The sequence below is a fragment of the Phycodurus eques genome, chromosome 1, assembly GCF_024500275.1.
Source record: "Phycodurus eques isolate BA_2022a chromosome 1, UOR_Pequ_1.1, whole genome shotgun sequence".
Classification (NCBI taxonomy): Eukaryota; Metazoa; Chordata; class Actinopteri; order Syngnathiformes; family Syngnathidae; genus Phycodurus; species Phycodurus eques.
Window position 1 is genome coordinate 23,896,868 of NC_084525.1, and position 19,620 is coordinate 23,916,487.

Sequence of the window (19,620 nt, forward strand, 5' to 3'; positions counted from 1 at the left end):
CACCATGTCAAGTCAAAATGTAAGGGGAGCCCCAAAAACACAGAACAGATCATTAGTGTGCGTGTTTGTGCACGTGCGTGCGTGTGTGTGTTTGTGTGTTGCGGGTGTACATGCGTGTGTGTACAGGTATCCTCAGCGAGTTGCTTCAGAGAGAAAATAGAGTTCTCCATTTTTGGACATTAAAGAAGCGCCGACTGGATCAGTGCCAGCAGTACGTCATGTTCCAGAACCACGCCCAGCAGGTATTTAACGCCGGCTGAAGGCATTGTTTTAATGATACTGAGGTGGGGGGGGTCATTTGAAGTGTTCCTTTGAAAAATGATTTGTCGACAGTTGTCCCCTTTCCCCCCCCGTCCGACGTCCCTATACCCCTGGTCTACTAAAATAAATTTTTGATATACCAGTGCATGTTAAGGAAAATGATGGTAATGGTGGGGATTTTTCACCTTTTTTAATATTTCACTGGTAACAGTGACTCTAAATTGCTCATAGGTGTGAATGTGAGTGCGAATTGTTGTTTGTTTATATGTGCCCTGCGATTGGCTGGCGACCAGTTCAGTACCCCACCTCTCGCTCAAAGATAGCTGAGATAGGCTCCAGCGCGCCCGCGGCCCGAGTGAGATTAAGCGGTACGGAAAATGGATGAATGAATGAATGGTAACAGTGTTCAAGAGGAAGGCTGAAACAGTCCCAACGACTGTCTGTCTTTCCACCACATTTGCATGTTCCCATGGAAACATGCACGTTGATTTTTGAAAGATAGTGGGGGAATCTTGAAAGTCATGTACTGTGTATAGGTATTTTTACGGGACAGTGGGGACTTTGACACAGTCCAGAGAACCGTTTAAGTTTCCACCACATTTTCACAGAGCCTCACAGAAACATGCAGCTTTTAGTCTTTGAAGTGCCATGGGGGAATCTCGAAACGGTGAAAGAGTATTAGCATTAGCGTTACAATTATCATACAAACTAAACACAAGAAAAATAAATCATAGTGGTCAGAGGGTGCCTTAAGTCATTAATAGAAAGTAATTATCCTTTTCTGAAACATATATATGTATTTCTATGCAGGCTCTGGATTGGTTAGCGCAGTCAGGGGACCACTACCTAGCCACACACACGTCACCAGGGGTAACAGGGACTGAGACGCAGGAGTTACTGAACCAGCACCGACAATTTTGTGTTTCGGCCAAGGTAAGAATGTGCACGGAGCCAGCCCACGGCATAAGCATAGCATACTGGTTTACTTTCATTACTTTTAGAAAGCCTAACTTAGTGATTCTCAAAGTGTGGTATGTAGGCTCCCCCTAGTGGTATGTGAAAGAATCCTTTCCTAAGTACAGTTCAGTTGTATTTAACCTTTTAGTACAGTTGTATTTTATCTTTAAGAAGTGTTTGTTTTTGTTTTATTTTGGGACAATTTATGTTTAACATTTTTGTGCAATTAATTTTAATTCAGTCAGTATTTGAGTAATTTTTTTAATTTTCCTATATTGAAGCACAGTGTTGATATTCAAACTGTGCATACTGTTACAGTGGCTTACAATAATATTAAATACTGGATTAGATAATATTGAGTATTGCACTATGTGCTGTATCACTTGGAATGTTGTGTAAATCAGCTCTGAGTGTGCATACTGACAAAGATGATGGCATTTAATCTCTGACTCCCTGTCTGTCATGTCCTAAGCACACCCAGGAAAAGGTTCACTTGCTCATCCAACTGGCCGAGAGCATGCTATCTAAAGGCCACGCCCACCGCCTGGAGCTACGCCGTTGTGTTTCCGCTGTGGATAAACGGTACCGGGACTTCACTGTCAGAATGGGCCAGTATCGTCACCTGCTGGAGACGGCGCTGGGAGGCTGCTCACAGGTATTACCTGCGTCATAAGCATTTTTAGTTGACCGCATCGTAGTTATTGCTATAATAGTCAAACGACATACATTTATAATCGGTAGGGGAGTGATTCCCAACAACTACAACCCCAATTCCATTGAAGTTGGGATGTTGTGTTAAACATAAATAAAGACAGAATACAATGATTTGCAAATCATGTTCGACCTATATTTAATTGAATACACTACAAAGACAAGATATTTAATGTTCAAACTGATAAGCTGTATTGTTGTTAGCAAATGCTCATCTAACACCTGTTTGGAACATCCCACAGGTGAACAGGCTAATTGGGAACAGGTGGGTGCCATGATTGGGTATAAAAGAGCTTCCCTGAATTGCTCAGTCATATACAAGCAAAGACAGGGCGAGGTTCACCTCTTTGTGAGCAAGTCTGTGAGAAAATAGTCAAACAGTTTAATGACAATGTTCCTCAATGTACAATTGCAAGGAATTTAGGGATTTCATCATCATAATATAATCAAAAGGTTCAGAGAATCTGGAGAAATCACTGCATGTAAGCGGCAAGGCCAAAAACCAACATTGAATGCCCATGACCTTTGATCCTTCAGGCGGCACTGCATCAAAAACCGACATCAATGTATAAAGGATATCACCACATAGGCTCAGGAACACTTCAGAAAACCAATGTCAGTAAATACAGTTCGGCACTACATCCGTAAGTGCAACTTGAAACTCTACTATGCAAAGCAAAAGCCATTTATCAACAACACCCAGAAATGCCGCCGGAGTCTCTGGGCCCGAGCTCATCTAAGATGAACTGATGCAAAGTGTAAAAGTGTTCTGTGGTCCGACGATTCCACATTTCAAATTGTTTTGGGAAATTGTGGATGTCATGTTCTCTGGGACAAAGAGGAAAAGAACCATCTGGACTGTTATGGACGCAAAGTTCAAAAGCCAGCATCTGTGATGGTATGGGGCTGTGTTAGTGCCAATGGCATGGGTAACTTACACATCTGTGAAGGCACCATTAACGCTGAAAGGTACATACAGGTTTTGGAGAAACATATGCTGCCATCCAAGCAACGTCTTTTTCATGGACACCCCTGCTTATTTCAGCAAGACATTGCCAAATCATATTCTGCACTTGTTACAACAGCGTGGCTTCGTAGTAAAAGAGTGCGGGTACTAGACTGGCCTGCCTGCAATCCAGACCTGTCTCCCATTGAAAATGTGTGGTGCATTATGAAGCCTAAAAACAACAACGGAGAGCCCGGACTGTTGAACAGCTGAAGCTGTACATCAAGCAAGAATGGGAAATAATTCCACCAACAAAGCTTCAACAATTAGTGTCCTCAGTTCCCAAACCTTTATTGAATGTTGTTCAAAGAAAAGGTGATGAAACACAGTGGTAAACATGAGCCTGTCCCATCTTTTTTGGAACCTATTGCAGCCATAAAATTCCAAGTTAATGATTATTTGCTAAAAACAATGAAGTTTATCAGTTTGAACATTCAATATTTGTGTCTTTGTAGTGTATTCAATTAAAAATATGTTAAATATGATTTGAAAATCATTGTATTCTGTTTTTATTTATGTTTAACACAACGTCCCAACTTCATTGGAATTGGGGTTGTAATATCCATCCATCCATTTTCTGAGCCGCTTCTCCTCACTAGGGTTGCGGGCTGGCTGGAGCCTATCCCAGCCATCATCGGGCTGGAGGCGGGGTACACCCTGAACCGGTTTTTCAGAATCAGAAACAGAATCATCTTTATTTGCCAAGTATGTCCAAAAAACACACAAGGAATTTGTCTCCGGTAATTGGAACCGCTCTAGTACGACAACAGACAGTCAATTGACAGAGAACACTTTTGAGACATAAAGACTTTGAGAAAAACAGTCACTGAGCAATAAAGGGTTAATAGTTATCTGGTTATGCCGGTACATTTTTATTTTATTTTTTTTGGACAATTGTGCAAAAGATGCAGAGTCCTCTAGCACTTAGAACAGTTCAAATGACTAATAATGCAATAGTCCGGTGCAATGACCATTGTGCAAAGGGCACCAAGACTTCAAGGAGTGTATGCAGTTTAAAGTGACGAGTCGCGCGATAATCTGGGACAATGTTGGTTTTGCAAATGTTACAGATTCTCCTCAATCAGTGTGCAAATGGAGCAGATGCTACTCTGGCATGAGTGGCTGGAACAGCCACGGAGAGGCTGTTAAATGCACATTTAAGTTGCATTTGTACTGCACTATTTTTTTTTCCTACACTGTGCTGACTTTCACGTTCACATGATGCCATTTTGAAAGGCATGACATTTGCTACAGCCAGAAGCTGAGCTGGACTGTGTTTGTTTATGGACTAGGCATGCGGCTAAACAACAACCACACAGTTCTACTTCTTGGCAAGTACCTAATACAGTATGGTTTGTGTGAGAATCCTAAAACTCACCTTGTCATACCACATACAGTATTTGGCCCTGCAATTGATTATCATAATCTTTATGGCAAGTTTTGAACAGAAATCAAAGAAAATTTGTGGCAATTGCGGGGGGCAGATCTGGTCCACGGACCTTAAATTTTTTAACTATGCAATAAATAGTTCATAGGTGTGAATGTGAGTGGAGTGTTTTTTTTTTATTATTATGTGCCCTGCAATTGGCTGGTGACTAGTCCAAGGGGTACCTCGCCGGCCACCCAAGGTCAGCTGGGGTAGGCTCCAGCTGTCCCTAATGAGGACTTGTTATACAAAAAATGGATGGACGGTTGTTAAAGAACTTAAACATGAGAGTTTTTCCCCATCAGGACAACAAGGACTTGGAACTCGAGTTGATTCCCAACAGTCTGTCTGACTCAGACCCCGAGGTCAATTTGTCAGACCCCAGCCACCAGGTCAGCGATGAGAAGAGACGCTCAGCCCGCAAAAAAGAGTGAGTATCCAACTGTTAGGGATTTTTTTTAATTAAAAAATAAATGTAAAATAAATAAATAAAATACATAAAAAAAAACAAATATAAATATGTTTTTAAATTACGTACTAGTACTATTACATATGGGTTAATCCAGCTATAAATAAAGCTTCTGGCTCGTTTTTGATCAACACTTAGGCCTACTATGCGACTGTATTTTAATGTTCACGATGGTGGTACTTGGTAAAAAAAGTTTGAGAACCACTGCCCTAGTGTGATTGAAGTTCACTAACAGGTGTGTGCTGCAGGTACATCATGGCGGAGCTTCTGCAGACGGAAAGAGTCTATGTCCGAGACCTTCAAGAATGCATTGAGGTACCACTCAATCCAATTTGCAAGACGAACATTCGTTTTAAACAAAGGTGGCAAAATGTACTCAAGTACAAAAGAAACCCTGTTTTTTTGTTTGTTTGTTTGTTTGTTTTCTTCAAATTACATCCAATACCTGTTTTGATTACGTTCTCTGCATACAAAATAGTTTACCTCTTTTATTTACTAGCACAGTAGTCATACAGTATCCTACTCAGAAAAAAGGCTTAGGTTTTTATGCCATCAAAACAACATTGTCATAGCTTTGCTAACTTTGTTATATGAGTAACCAAAAAATGGCAAATTAGCTAATGATAAAAATAAAATAAAATACTCCTTGCGTACATGTGTTGTTTCAGATTAGATGGGAGAATTTTTGTAGCTGGTGGGCTTTGGGATAGTACGAAACACAAAGTATTCGTCACAAATCATTCTTGGAGCAAACTTTACATCTTGTTTACATTGTGTCGTCATCCGCAGAGGTCGAAAGAACTAACTAGGCTATTATGACAAAGTAAAGAGGAGAAAATAGATAGCTGTTTTTAAATGTAAGAAGTAAAAAGTAGAATATTAAATACTCAAGTGTAGTACAGATACCTGAAATAGCTACTCGAGTACAGTAATGAAGTGTTTGTATTTGTTTACTTCCTACCACTGGTTTTAAGTCATGACAGTGCTCATGCTGGCACAACATGATAATTCCTGACCCCTACCTGCTGCAGACATACATGTGGGAGATGACAAGCGGCTCTGAGGACGTCCCACCCGGTCTTAACAACAGGGATGATGTGGTGTTCGGGAACATCCAGGATATCTACGAGTTCCATAACAGGTACAAAAGCCGTTCGAAAGAGTGCATTTGTGTTTGTGTGTCTGTAGTGCAATAAGAGCGATGTCTGTTCCAGTATTTTCCTGAAAGAGCTAGAGAATTATGAGCAGCTTCCTGAAGATGTGGGACATTGTTTCGTCACCTGGGTAACCAATTTTGCATTGATAATAAAGAAAAAACAACAATAAATTCATGCATCACGATCCCACCCTTAAGTGTGTTTGTATTCCGCCTCTCAGGCTGACAAGTTCCACATGTACGTGACCTACTGCAGGAACAAGCCAGACTCCAGCTTATTGATCCAGCAGCACGGTGCTGGCTTCTTTGAGGTAATGTCTTTTTTATTTTTTATTTTAAACATCCAACAGGTGTCTGGATCCAACAGTTTTAGTCTTCGGTCTCGTTGGTATTGCAGGAGGTCCAGAGGCGACACGGGCTCGCCAACTCCATCTCGTCAGCGCTCATCAAACCCGTTCAGAGGATCACAAAGTATCAACTGCTCCTAAAGGTTAGTTGGTGACACAATCTTCCCGACCATTGGCTCAATTGACGCATGTGCATGTTTGCAGGAGTTGTTGGCGTGCTGTGAAGAAGGAAAGGGTGAGATCAAGGAAGGCCTGGATGTGATGCTGAGTGTTCCCAAGAGAGCTAACGATGCTATGCATGTTAGCATGCTAGAAGGTAACACTGTTCCCAAGCTTATTTTTCTTCCTATAATGTAGACTGTTTCATAATGTTTGTATACAATAGGCGCCAGGGTGCTTCCAGGTGGCAGAAAGTAAATCACTAGTGCTGAAGTTTACTGAAAACAATGACAAAAACTTGTATGTCTCATGTATTTGATGTTGCGTGGCCAGATATACTGTACCTCAAAAGGTTTAGGTATTTTTCGATTTCCTTCAAAACCATAAAAAGTAATCCAGCGGAACATGTCGGGAAGGAATATAAATTGAGAAGATGTAAATGATTGTACAACCCCAATTCCAATGAAGTTGGGATGTTGTGTTAAACATAAATAAAAACAGAATACAATGATTTGCAAATCATGTTCAAGCTATATTTAATTGAATACACTACAAAGACAAAATATTTAATGTTCAAACTGATAAACTTTATTGTTTTTAGCAAATAATCATTAACGTAGAATTTTATGGCTGCAACAGGTTCCAAAAAAGCTGGGACAGGCTCATGTTTACCACTGTGTTACATCACCTTTTCTTTTAACAACATTCAATAAAGGTTTGGGAACTGAGGACACTAATTGTTGAAGCTTTGTTGGTGGAATTCTTTCCCATTCTTGCTTGATGTACAGGTTCAGCTGTTCAACAGTCCGGGGTCTCCGTTGTCGTATTTTACGCTTCATAATGCGCCACACATTTTCAATGGGAGACAGGTCTTGTACCCACACTCTTTTACTACGAAGCCACGCTGTTGTAACACGTGCAGAATGTGGTTTGGTGGTTAAGCAGGGGCGTCCATGAAAAAGCTGTTGCATGGTTGGCACCATATGTTTCTCCAAAACCTGTATGTACCTTTCAGCGTTAATGGTGCCTTCACAGATGTGTAGGTTACCCATGCCATTGGCACTAACACAGCCCCATACCATCACAGATGCTGGCTTTTGAACTTTGCGTCCATAACAGTGCGGATGGTTCTTTTCCTCTTTTGCCTGGAGGACACGACGTCCACAATTTCCAAAAACAATTTGAAATGTGGACTCGTCGGACCACAGAACACTTTTCCACTTTGCATCAGTCCATCTTAGATGAGCTCGGGCCCAGAGAAGCTGGCGGAATTTCTGGGTGTTGTTGATAAATGGCTTTTGCTTTGCATAGTAGGGTTTCAAGTTGCACTTACGGATGTAGCGCCAAACTGTATTTACTGACATTGGTTTTCTGAAGTGTTCCTGAGCCCATGTGGTGATATCCTTTACACATTGATGTCGGTTTTTGATGCAGTGCCGCCTGAGGGATCGAAGGTCACGGGCATTCAATGTTGGTTTACGGCCTTGCCGCTTACATGCAGTGATTTCTCCAGATTCTCTGAACCTTTTGATGATATTATGGACTGTAGATGATGAAATCCCTAAATTCCTTGCAATCGTATGTTGAGGAACATTGTCCTTAAACTGTTCGACTATTTTCTCACGCACTTGTTCCCAAAGAGGTGAACCTCGCCCTGTCTTTGCTTGTGAATGACTGAGCAATTCAGGGAAGCTACTTTTATACCCAATCATGGCACCCACCTGTTCCCAATTAGCCTGTTCACCTGTGGGATGTTCCAAACAGGTGTTTGATGAGCATTCTTCAACTTTCTCAGTCTTTTTTGCCACCTGTCACAGCTTTTTTGGAATGTGTACACTCATGGACGCCCCTGCTTATTTCAGCAAGACATTGCCAAATCATATTCTGGACTAGTTACAACAGCGTGGCTTCGTAGTAAAAGAGTGCGCGTACTAGACTGGCCTGCCTGCAATCCAGACCTGTCTCCCATTGAAAATGTGTGGTGCATTATGAAGCGTAAAAACGACAACGGAGAGCCCGGACTGTTGAACAGCTGAAGCTGTACATCAAGCAAGAATGGGAAAGAATTCCACCAACAAAGCTTCAACAATTGGTGTCCTCAGTTCCCAAACGTTTATTGAATGTTGTTAAAAGAAAAGGTGATGTAACACAGTGGTAAACATGACCCTGTCCCAGCTTTTTTGGGACCTATTGCAGCCATAAAATTCTAAGTTAATGAATATTTGCTAAAAACAATCAAGTTTATCAGTTTGAACATTAAATATCTTGTCTTTGTAGTGTATTAAATTAAATATAGGTAATTTGCAAATCATTTTATTCTGTTTTTATTCATGTTGAACACAACGTTCCAACTTCATTGGAATTAAGGTTGTACAAATGTACTTATTCAGTGATAAATCATGGCCTGTTTATTTGAACACAAATAAACAGCTATATATTTTTGCTGTATGAACACCAAAAGGAGGCTCACAGGTTAGTTGTCCTTTCACGTCACAGTATGTAAGGGAATAATGATGACATGTCATTATCAGGTCTTGAAGAGGGCTTAGAGGTGCAAGGTGAACTCCTGCTGCAGGACTCCTTTCTCGTTTGGGAACCAAAGTCTCTCATCAGGAAGGGGCGTGACCGACACCTCTTCCTGTTTGAGCTGTCACTCATCTTCAGCAAGGAAATTAAAGATTCATCGGGACGAACCAAGTACCTTTACAAGAGCCGCTTGAGGGTAACACTCACTTTCCACTCCATACAGGGACACCAATGGATTAGGCCTCTTCTAATGACTCTATTTTGTCCCTCCACGTCAGACATCAGAACTTGGTGTGACTGAACACATAGAAGGGGATCCTTGTAAATTTGCGCTTTGGGTTGGCAGGACGCCAACTTCGGACAACAAGACGGTTCTGAAAGTAAACAAGCAGCCTGCTGTTTCCATTTCCGAACCACGGTGTGACTATTCCTTCAAACCGTTGCGCTCTCCCGTCAGGCATCGTCCTTGGAGGTGAAGCAGGAGTGGGTCCGCAGCATTCGCCAGGTGATCCAGGAGAGGCGGGGTCACCTGCGCGGGGCACTGAGAGAGCCCATCCCCCTTCCGAAAACCCCCAATCTGACTCTTGGGCGACAACGCAGCATCACACGCAGGTCAGAATGCACGTGACATACCCTGTTACCTTGAATGAGCAATAAATAGATTTTTTTTTTTTTTAAATAATAATTTCAAAAGAATGGGCGCATTGGTGGTGGAGTGGTTTCCACATCCAGCTCACAGTTATGAGGTTTGGGGTTCGAACTTTGGACACCATTGTGCTAAACACTTTTGTGAGCTTGCATGCTACCATAAATTAATCAATTAGTATGACCATCCCTAGGGCGAATACACTGGCATTAAATGCAAGGCGTGTCCACAAACCTTAACAGTTCGCAAACTACTTATACCAAGTACCAGTTAGAAAAATACTACCTACTGTACATACCACCATAATAACCAACATTAAAACACAGCAGCATTGTAGCTCAAGTGTTCATCAAATACGAGATAGAGGTTTTATTCCTAAAAAGTATTTTTTATATAACTGCAATCCACTGTAACATTAAACACTGTACTTAAATAATGATTCAAATAAATGTATTGCACATAAAAGTGAAATAAAATTGTGCCTAAATTGAAGTTTAAAAACTAATAGTTTTTACACTGATGGTGTAGTGGTACACTCGCCTGACTTTGGTGCATGCAGCGTGGGTTCAGTTCCCACTCAGTGACGGTGTGAATGTGAGTGCGAATGGTTGTCCGTGTCTATATGTGCCCTGCGAATGACTGGCGACCAGTTCAGGGTGCAGTGCGCCTTTCGCCCGAAGTCAGCTGGGATAGGCTCCAGCGTCCCGCGACCCTAACCAGGATAAGCTGTGTTGAAAATGGATGGATGGATGGATGTACTTAGCCAGAGATTGTATCACATTCCACTCAAGTTTGTGTGGTTTTATATGGGGTAGACAGTATAAATTTGGCCTACAGTATAGATTTGGACTTATTTGGAACAATCACAATAATGCTTGTTGATGACGTCATTATATCTGCCTCAGTGTGAAAATGGCTTTAATCACATCTTACCACAGAGCTGGAGGAGTTGCCAACCACACAGGGGTCTATGTCCAACAGTCACCCATCCACCCTTCTTTCCGGGCTGCTAGTCACTTGGAAAACTTGCTCCACACCAGCTGAGGCTGGCGATGTGGCGCAGCCAAACGTTTTCCTTCTGTGGTGCGGTTCCTCTCCTCTAAGTCACATACAAAGCGACACTTCTGATATGTATCGTTAAGGAGGACGAAGAGTAGTTAATCATGTGACACATTGAGAAAGAAGCGAAAACAGGAGAAGACGGAGAAGCCGGAGAAGCCATGCTAACAGCTAAGCTAAAGTGAAATGTGGACTCACGAAACACCAGAATTAAGTGTTTAGGAGGTACACTACACTTTTAGCCGTAGCTTGGCTGGCTTTCGAACTTAAAAAAAAATCAAATTTACGTTATAAATATTTCCATCATAATTTTTACACTTACAGAATGTTTATAACGCGATAAATGTTGAATTTTGAGCCATATCGCTCAGCCCTATATTTTACTACAATGAGGCCCTTTCCACACTGAGAATCACTGCTTTACTGCATTTTTGCACTTCCTGTTTGACAGAGAGACCAGCGAAGATGCCGACAGCTTGGGCGACGCCAGCAGTCAGCCCGACACTGTCTCTATCGCCTCCCGAACATCCCAAAACACTGCAGACAGCGACAAGGTATCACTCACTCACACTGTGTTGAGAGGCGTGTGTGTGGAATGACCTCATCACTGCTGCAGCTGGGTGTGTGCACGCTTGTGTGTGCGTGTCTGTTTTTGTGTGAGGGGGTTTCCTCCCTTCATGGTCCCACTCTTTGAGAAAACTTGACGTCGTTGCTCAACTGCAGAGGTACGTTTTATTTCTTTGTGAGACTTCAGAACTTGAGCGTTCGCATCAGCGGTTATCTGGCGCAATTGCAACATGCGGGTAGCTAGCCAGCTATGCCTACACACCAATAATGCACCTTCCCTTCGGATAGTCTGCTGGCGTGGCCACTTTAGAGCACCTCGTTGTCTGCCATGCGTGTGTACAGGACACTGAGAGAAGGCAGAAGAGCAGAAAAAAAATCTAACATGACAGCTAGCGTATGGACTGGGTCTTTGGGCTGGCGTGTCCTCATCAGAGTGCCTCGTTTTCGGCCGTGAGTGTTTGTAGAGAAAGGCGAAAGAGTGAGAATGGAGGGGGGGAAAAAAAGTCCGACTTGACCGCCAGCGTGTGGACTGGGACTTATGACTGCCGTGGCCGCTTCAGAGTGCCTCATTGTGTGACGCATGCTTAAAGGATGGGATTTGTACAGCCTCAACATTGCAATAATTCTCCTGCTTGTCTGTGTACCTTCATCCAGCTGTCAGGAGGCTGTGAGTTAGTGGTGGTGCTGCTGGATTTCTCCTCTGGGTCACCTGGGGAGCTCAGTGTCCGCTGCGGTCAGACTGTGGAGCTAGTGGAGCGCTCGGCCGAGCGAGCCGGCTGGTGTCTGGTCAGAACCACCGATCAAACTCCACAACAGGTGAGAGGTTTAGACATGCCCACAACTCAGGGACTGTGAGTGTCACGCAGTGTTAGTTCTAGCTTGAACCCCCCAGCAATGCCACCCTTTGTGGTTGCACGTAACTGCCACTAAGTGTTGATTTTGACTGTTTTCCCACCAGGAGGGCTTGTTGCCGATGAGTGCACTGTGCCTGTCACACTCCCACAGTGCGGCCGACATGGAAACACTGGTCCCGGCGTCCCCTGCCTCCTCAGGCAATGCCCCGTCCTGTATCACCACCACCTCCTTCAGTGCCTCCAATTCATCCTCGCTGACAAGCTCTGGGAAGGGTGAGTATCTTCAAGAACCCAGACTCTCCCACCCACCTACCCATTTCCCACATTTGCCGTCCTTTGCACTTCCTGTAGAGGTATTTTGGTGTATTTGTGTCCTTTCCTGTCTCTAGCCGTGTCCTCTAAATATTTCAGAGCAGCTCAACATGAAAGATTCATCACGCTTGTTGCTTTGTCAGGACACGCAATCTTGAAATACTGCACGCGAGTGTTACATGTATGATATTTACAAACGGATAATAATGATAATGATCGAAAAGAGATCTGGGCCGCAAATAAATACCATAGTAAGTATCGCATTCAGCTTGCAGGAATCTGCAGGTCAACATCCTGACTCTGCTTCTTGCTAAAAAAAAAAATTGCTTCTGTTCCATTTTTTACTTTCTGTTGAGATCTACATCCATCCATTTTCTATAGCACTTGTCCTCATTAAGGTTGCGGGTGAGATGGAGCCTATTCCAGCTAACTTTGGGTGAGAGGTCAGGCCAGAAATTTCGTCATGTATTTTTAAATTACATATTTTAAATATTTTTTAATGTAAAATGTTACCATACTTTACTCAAAAAAATAAAATAGTAAAATAAGGCTAATTGAAAATTTGTCACACGGTTTTTTAATGATAATTTTAAGATATACATGAAGTTATCACACAAATGTAAAAAAAATGTTCATTGAAATTTTTTTTTTTTTTTTAATACATTTTTTTTAAATACATTTGAATGTGTTGTCACACTTTATTTAAAATATTTTTGTAAATGGAAAAAATTGTCACACTTTGTATTCAAGATTTTAAATAAATTTCACTGTTGTAAGATATCGAACTATTTTTTATTTAATAACAAAATGTAAATGTTAACTAGGCTGTGATTTTAGACTTGTTTAACTGGCGTATTAATGATGTACCTAATTGGCGTATGTTGACCTACAGCACATTGAATTGTTTTTTGTTTTTTAGCATCTTTCATAAACACAAGATGAAGATGGGACCAACCCTTTCCTTCCCTTTTTCTGTATGAAGCCCTCAATGGAAATCTTTGGACATCCCTGTTGTCCATAGGTGTGAACGCTTGTTTGTCTATATGTGCCCTGCAATTAGCTGGCGACCAGTCAAGAGTGTAACCCACCTCTCGCCCAAAGTCAGCTGGGATAGGCTCCAGTTCCACTGCCAATCTACTGAAGATAAGCACTATTGAAAATGAATGGATGGATGGTTTTAATATTTCCATTTTCTTGATCATCAATTTTCTATGACGAAATGATATCATCAACCCAGTTTAAAGCACTTATATTTCCTTGTTGTCACTGAACAACTAATCGAGATTCATCAAAAGCCACACACCCCTCAAAATACAGTAGAATCCCGCCTCTTCAGCTAAGCCCCGCCCCCTGACCGGTACTTCTCTGGATTTGGGTCTTGCTGTTCATAACGACCGTGACACTTCTCTGAGGGGTCTCCCTGACTTCTGCTGTGGCCACATGGATGCGCACTGAAGCATGCGGCGTGGCAGAAGTGCATGCTGGGATTGTTCTGTCGTTTGGGGTTGGATTACATGTGAGGACAGACGAGGTGGGTCAGATAGGTGCGTTGTGTGGGAGAGGTGGTTAAACATTGACAGTAAAGCCCGAGTGTGGACGTGTATCAGGAATGTTTCAGTCATGTTAAACTGGACATGCAGGTTTCTTTTTGTGTGTGAAGCATTGTCACACATAGACCTAATGGATGTGTACTGTATGTTAGTATTTCCCTTCCTTCATTGAGCCAAAGCACATACTTTACATTTGAAAACCCTCACAGCACACCAAACAAATGTCACAAAAGTTGGATTCACAGATTATGTGCAGTATCTCACACAAGTGTGTATACCCCTTACATTTTTGTGAATATTTTATTATATCTTGGGACAAAAGTGAACAAAAGACACTGCTACAATTGATAGTAGTCTTAATAATAGGCCATGCTGCATCTCAGCCATCTTTATGTAAAGTAACATTTCTTTTTCAGATCCTCAGTGAGTTCTTTGACATGAGGTGCCATATTAAACTACCAGTGACTAGAATAAGAGCGTGTGAGAACCATGACACCAAATTTAACACACCTGCTCCCCATTCCCACCTGAGACCTTGTAACACTAACGTGTCACATGACACTGGGGAGGGAAAATGGCTGACTGAGCCCAATTTGGACATTTTCACTTGAGGATTTACTCATATTTGTTGCTAGCTGTTTAGGGATGAATAGCTGTGTTCGAGTTATGTTGTTTTATGTTAAGCTGTACACTGACTACTTTACAATGTAGCAAAGTGCCATTTCTTCAGTGTACCGTATATTTACAAAAGTGTGAGGGGTGTACTCCTGTGAGCTACTGTACCTTCGGTCATTCAAAGGAAGAGCATTTAAGTGTTCTGCCTGTTACTGTATGTCCCTGGCATAGATAAATGAACTAAGATCAATTATTTGTAGAAAATAAAAACTTTTCGAACCAATTAAGTGAAACTGAGTAATTATATGTGACACACGTGATGATCTCTCACATGGTTGAGGTCACATTCATAAGTTTCCATCTCTTACTCACAACTTTCACTTTAGGTGTATGTATCTGTGTGTTTCCCTTTGCAGATTCTGGACCGTTAACCCCTGAGATAGTTGGGCTGCACGCTCACCCCACTCAAAGTAAGAAACAATGCAAATTAACTACTCCCTCGTGACCATGGGTGGGGGACTAGAGTTACATGACTCGAGTCAGTCTTGCAGTATGTCGCCTATTTTAGGACTTGGGACCTGCTTGTCTAAAATGAATGAAAGATTCAATTTGATTTTCACTTTGTATTCTTGAGACTCGACTTGAACTACATGGGTTCACAAGTCTTGCCTGTTTACATTTGAAAATCTGAATTTTCAAGATAATGGGCTATTTTTTTGAAGTTATTTTTTGTGTAGTGCATGCAAATCTGGCAACCCACCATGCTATGCTATGATGCGGAGGCCACTTGATGAAGTAAGTGTCATGGAAGGAGCGCCAAAAGATTTAAGGATTGTGTTTTTGATTAGATCGGGGAAAAAAGAATGACAACATGTAAGGTTTTCAACTCAATAATAAGACATGACAACTATGATGTAATTTGGTTCTATAAAAAACAAGAAAAAGGGTAAATACATTAACTTCACAGTTTAGCTCATTGATAGCTATGTTTTGAGATTAATTAAGTAATAGACCATACGGAGACTGGTTTTGTGATTTAAGATATGTTGTGACAGCAATTTTGTATGACTTGAATTATGACTTGCTTAACTCCGGTTTGACTCGACCTGCTTATTTTTTGTAATAGTAACTTGGCATTTACTCAAAACTTGAGAGTATAACTTGAAAGTTACTTGTGACTTGCTCATATATGACTTATTCCCACCTTTGCTATTTTTGTCTTTCCTCCTAGGTGGGACATCCACTGTTGTCTCCAATGTGGGAGGTGCTCCAGGGGGCGCTGCCAGTTCACCAGCACCAAAACGTAGCGGCTCAGGGACAGGAAACACCTTGAAGGTAATTAAGAATTGAAGTCAGTTCTGGTGATACCACTAACATATCCAATAACCACACAAGTCATGCTATGGTCCACTAGATTCCTAAAATTAGAGCAGTCCATTACAATCCCACTCTACATTTTCCCACATGTGTTTGGGAGTTTTTGTTATGGTCCAATTAAACCAAGGTTGAATTTTTTGGCCATAATTCAGGGGCACTTTAAATGGTGGCAGGTTTGTGCTGACTCCTATTTAACATGATCTTGATTGTGATTGGTTAATTCTGAACACAGCCACATCCCATTTATGAGGATGTGACATGATGTCAGTTGTTTATATTTACTTAGCCTCTCAAAAATGATTAAAAAACTAAAATGAGTACAGGGTATTGGTCACATTAATGGTGGAAAAAGATTTTAAATGATTTAATTTGGTTTCATTTTCTTATATCACAAAAGCCTGGCATTTGAACTGGAGTGTGTGGACCTTTTTATATCCACTGTATCTATCCAGCTAGCTAGCTGATGTGAACTTCAACACGAATAGCTCAAATCCACATGTAATTTACGCCCTCCTAATTGTCATATATTTGCCGACACTAATAGTTTAGACTTAGAGCCTACTCCAAACTCTAATCCAAAAACACTTTCATATCATTTCAAAATCATCTAATGCCCTTAAAAATTATTTGATTTCAATATATACTGACCAGTACAATGGTTGTTCAACTAGAGCCAGTAATCACATCATAATCATACTGACTAACTTAAAGGTAATGTGTTCATTACCACAGCGCTGGTTGACCAGTCCCGTTAGGAGGCTGAGTCAAGGAAAAGCAGATGGCCAGAAGAAGGCTCCAATCCGAAATAGGAGGCGAGACAACAGACCAGATGTGACTATGCCTCTCACAGGGAACTCAACAATGGTAGGAGCACAGAAAAGAAAGCATGAGCAAGCACAAGACAAAAATCTGTGTATCATTCATTCTTTACATTGTCGATTGGCAATCAAATAATAATAAATAAATAAAAAGTGACTGATTGCAGTGGTACCTTGGGATACAAGTGACTTGACTGATTCAACTCACTTAACAAGCAACAATTTGGCAGTTACAATTAGTAAACATTTCTTCCAAAATGAGGTTTCAAACTTTATTTCTCTGTTTAGATTTACTGTCAAACTAAAGATAAAACAGAGAGTTACACCATGTCTATTTAAAACAACCACATAGCCTAGGCTGTCAGTCTGCTAGCTTAATGCTAACGCTAAAAAGCATCCAGGTTGTGGTGCTATAACCCTTTTAAGCAACACAGACGGTGCAGTAAAACATAGACTCTAACAGTACTCAGTCATATATTCTTTACCCTCTGCGAAGAACGACTAGTATGAGTGTCGTACTGATGAGCTGAGGGGAGTTAGATGTCTCAATCAACAGTATCCGTATGTCTGTTGTATACTGCCACCAGGTGGCCAAGGCACACCAGACAGAGCAGCACAATGGTCATTCAATCGATGCAATGTGACAAAAACCTAGTTATGTCATTATTGTACGTTTTCATAAAGTACAATATTATGGAGTGCTATTTCTCCGCATCCTTAAAATACACATAAGGGCTTCCTTATACTCGCACGGGCGGTGACCGCGCTGACGTCACTGCGGCTATCCCGCATGCAGTTTGCCTTTATACTTGAGCGCAACCCACGCGCGCAGTTTTGAAAATGTACTGCAGTTCTCCAAGTCGGGGGTGTCACTACGACTGGTATTGGCCAGGACATCACGGCCAATACCAGTCATCTTCTACATTTCATGGCTTTTTCCGGTAGCCGTTTTTCCTTTCCTTTCCGGAACAAGGAACGAAGCAACAACAATGGCGACCGTGGAACAGTGTCTGCTAGAACAAATGGACCTAGATGACCAGATGATACGTTTAATTATGCTGCAAAATAGATCAAGAAGGTGGCAGCGTAGATGGTATTGAAATGTTTTCATCACAGCATGTGACTAAAACGGACCAATCATGAGAGATGATCTCTGCGGCATTCTACGCACAGCAACAATTTTGGGCTGCGTGGCCCAATGCGTTGGTCTCGTGATGCAATACAGACACGCGAGCGCGGGAGTATAAGGAGGCCTGAACAGTTCTGTTGTTTTTCGGGGGGAAGGTTAGAACAAATTGATGGCATTTCCATTCATTTAAATGGGACAAGATGATTTCACAGAAGTGTTTTGAGTTAGGAACGTGGTCATGGAATGAATCAAACTTGTATCTCAAGGCACCAGTGTAGTTTATTTGTATATTAATCCATCCATCCATTTTCTATACTGCATATCCTCAACACAAAAACAAAACATTTAAAAAATTTCCTATTTTTCCTAAAACACAAAATGAAAACCATAGTATATCTTAAAGACACAGCAGATGAGTTTGTTGGTTGCTGTGTACAGAAGGCGAAGAAGGAGGAAGCAGGACAAAGCGGAGGAGAGGAAGAGCCAGAGGAAGAAAGTCACACCCCTTTGCCACCCCCCATGCAGATCATCAAAGATCCCAACAACACCGCGGTAAAATACAATTTTTTTTTTTTCACCTGTCCGCAGTGTTTTTTTCTTCACAACTATCATTGGTCCGCAGGCACTAGACTCAGACCAAAGTTCAGAGTCGGACAGTGAGCACACAAACAAAGCTATGAGAGGACGCATGTGAGACCAACGCACTCTTCAGTCGAGAAAGCTAAGTTAAGCACTCGAGGCGTGTCAAGCTTAACATTGGGTGTCTCTGTGCGTAGGTTTGTAGTGAGCGAGATGGTCCAATCGGAGAAGGACTACGTGAAGGACTTGGGTGTAATCATTGAGGTCAAATGCCAAATGTGTACACCGCAAATCACAATTTATAGATGACACCGACGTAGGTACTTGAAACCAATGTGGGGGGGTGTGCGCGTGTGTGTGCAACAGGGCTTTATGTCAAGGTTGGATGTCAGAGGAATCCCAGAGGACATGAGAGGAAAAGACAAGATCGTTTTTGGCAACATCCAGCAGATCTACGACTGGCATCGCGAGTGAGTGTATGATATATGGGTCAGTCCAGAATCTGGGGACAATTTAGGTGCCAGCATTTATAAAAATTTAGCTTTTGTTTTATTTTTTTGGTTTTTTTGGTTGCCTCTCTGAGCGAGGCGCTGACATTTTACGTCGCCGCGGTTTAGAGCGTTGCTTAACTTCTTAGCTCGCTAGCTCGTGGGCTAGCGAACATAATAGACACCCTCAGGTGTTGTTGTGTGCTAGACACTGCACATGGAGCAAGGCTGTGGATTTTTGACGGAGCCAACACTGGTCTGCCGGCATTGCACTAGCTCACTCACGGCTAATGACACAGCCCTCCAACTCTGCGTTGCCTCACCACAAAAATGACAATTTATCGAGGGCATAAAAACGATCATGTCCATTTTATTTAGCGACCGATAAGTTGGTATAGTAATCATTCTGAGAGGCCAAATGGTTTTTAGAAAAACGGACATAAACCGTCATATAATTTGATTTACCCAGCTCTACGATCAATTGTACAATCTTTCTATTTTTTGTTATATATATTTTGCCGTATTTGGCGCAACCCTATTACAGATACTCACGCACCTGAAAAACATATTTGAAAGATATTGCTGGATAAATCTATTACAATTAAATA

The 19,620-nt window shown here is 41.8% G+C and overlaps 1 protein-coding gene across 6 annotated transcripts in view; it reads left to right on the forward strand.

Annotated features, from left to right (window-relative positions):
• Window positions 1-19,620, forward strand: part of LOC133406397 (kalirin-like) — a 50,415-nt gene that overhangs the window by 19,588 nt on the left and 11,207 nt on the right. For 5 of the 6 annotated variants that reach the window (XM_061683979.1, XM_061683988.1, XM_061683997.1 and 2 more), the window contains 23 exons: window positions 127-242; window positions 1,072-1,194; window positions 1,691-1,873; window positions 4,667-4,791; window positions 5,079-5,145; window positions 5,862-5,971; window positions 6,045-6,114; window positions 6,208-6,297; window positions 6,384-6,476; window positions 6,538-6,649; window positions 9,024-9,214; window positions 9,297-9,398; window positions 9,476-9,630; window positions 11,175-11,277; window positions 11,945-12,106; window positions 12,249-12,417; window positions 15,038-15,091; window positions 15,853-15,956; window positions 16,731-16,862; window positions 18,384-18,497; window positions 18,568-18,635; window positions 18,722-18,788; window positions 18,891-18,994. In XM_061683979.1, coding sequence (XP_061539963.1) covers window positions 127-242; window positions 1,072-1,194; window positions 1,691-1,873; window positions 4,667-4,791; window positions 5,079-5,145; window positions 5,862-5,971; window positions 6,045-6,114; window positions 6,208-6,297; window positions 6,384-6,476; window positions 6,538-6,649; window positions 9,024-9,214; window positions 9,297-9,398; window positions 9,476-9,630; window positions 11,175-11,277; window positions 11,945-12,106; window positions 12,249-12,417; window positions 15,038-15,091; window positions 15,853-15,956; window positions 16,731-16,862; window positions 18,384-18,497; window positions 18,568-18,635; window positions 18,722-18,788; window positions 18,891-18,994 — 2,614 coding nt within the window. Of the gene's footprint in view, window positions 1-126; window positions 243-1,071; window positions 1,195-1,690; window positions 1,874-4,666; window positions 4,792-5,078; window positions 5,146-5,861; window positions 5,972-6,044; window positions 6,115-6,207; window positions 6,298-6,383; window positions 6,477-6,537; window positions 6,650-9,023; window positions 9,215-9,296; window positions 9,399-9,475; window positions 9,631-11,174; window positions 11,278-11,944; window positions 12,107-12,248; window positions 12,418-13,375; window positions 13,495-15,037; window positions 15,092-15,852; window positions 15,957-16,730; window positions 16,863-18,383; window positions 18,498-18,567; window positions 18,636-18,721; window positions 18,789-18,890; window positions 18,995-19,620 lie in introns of those variants that run through there. The other variant, XM_061684006.1, reaches the window with a different exon arrangement.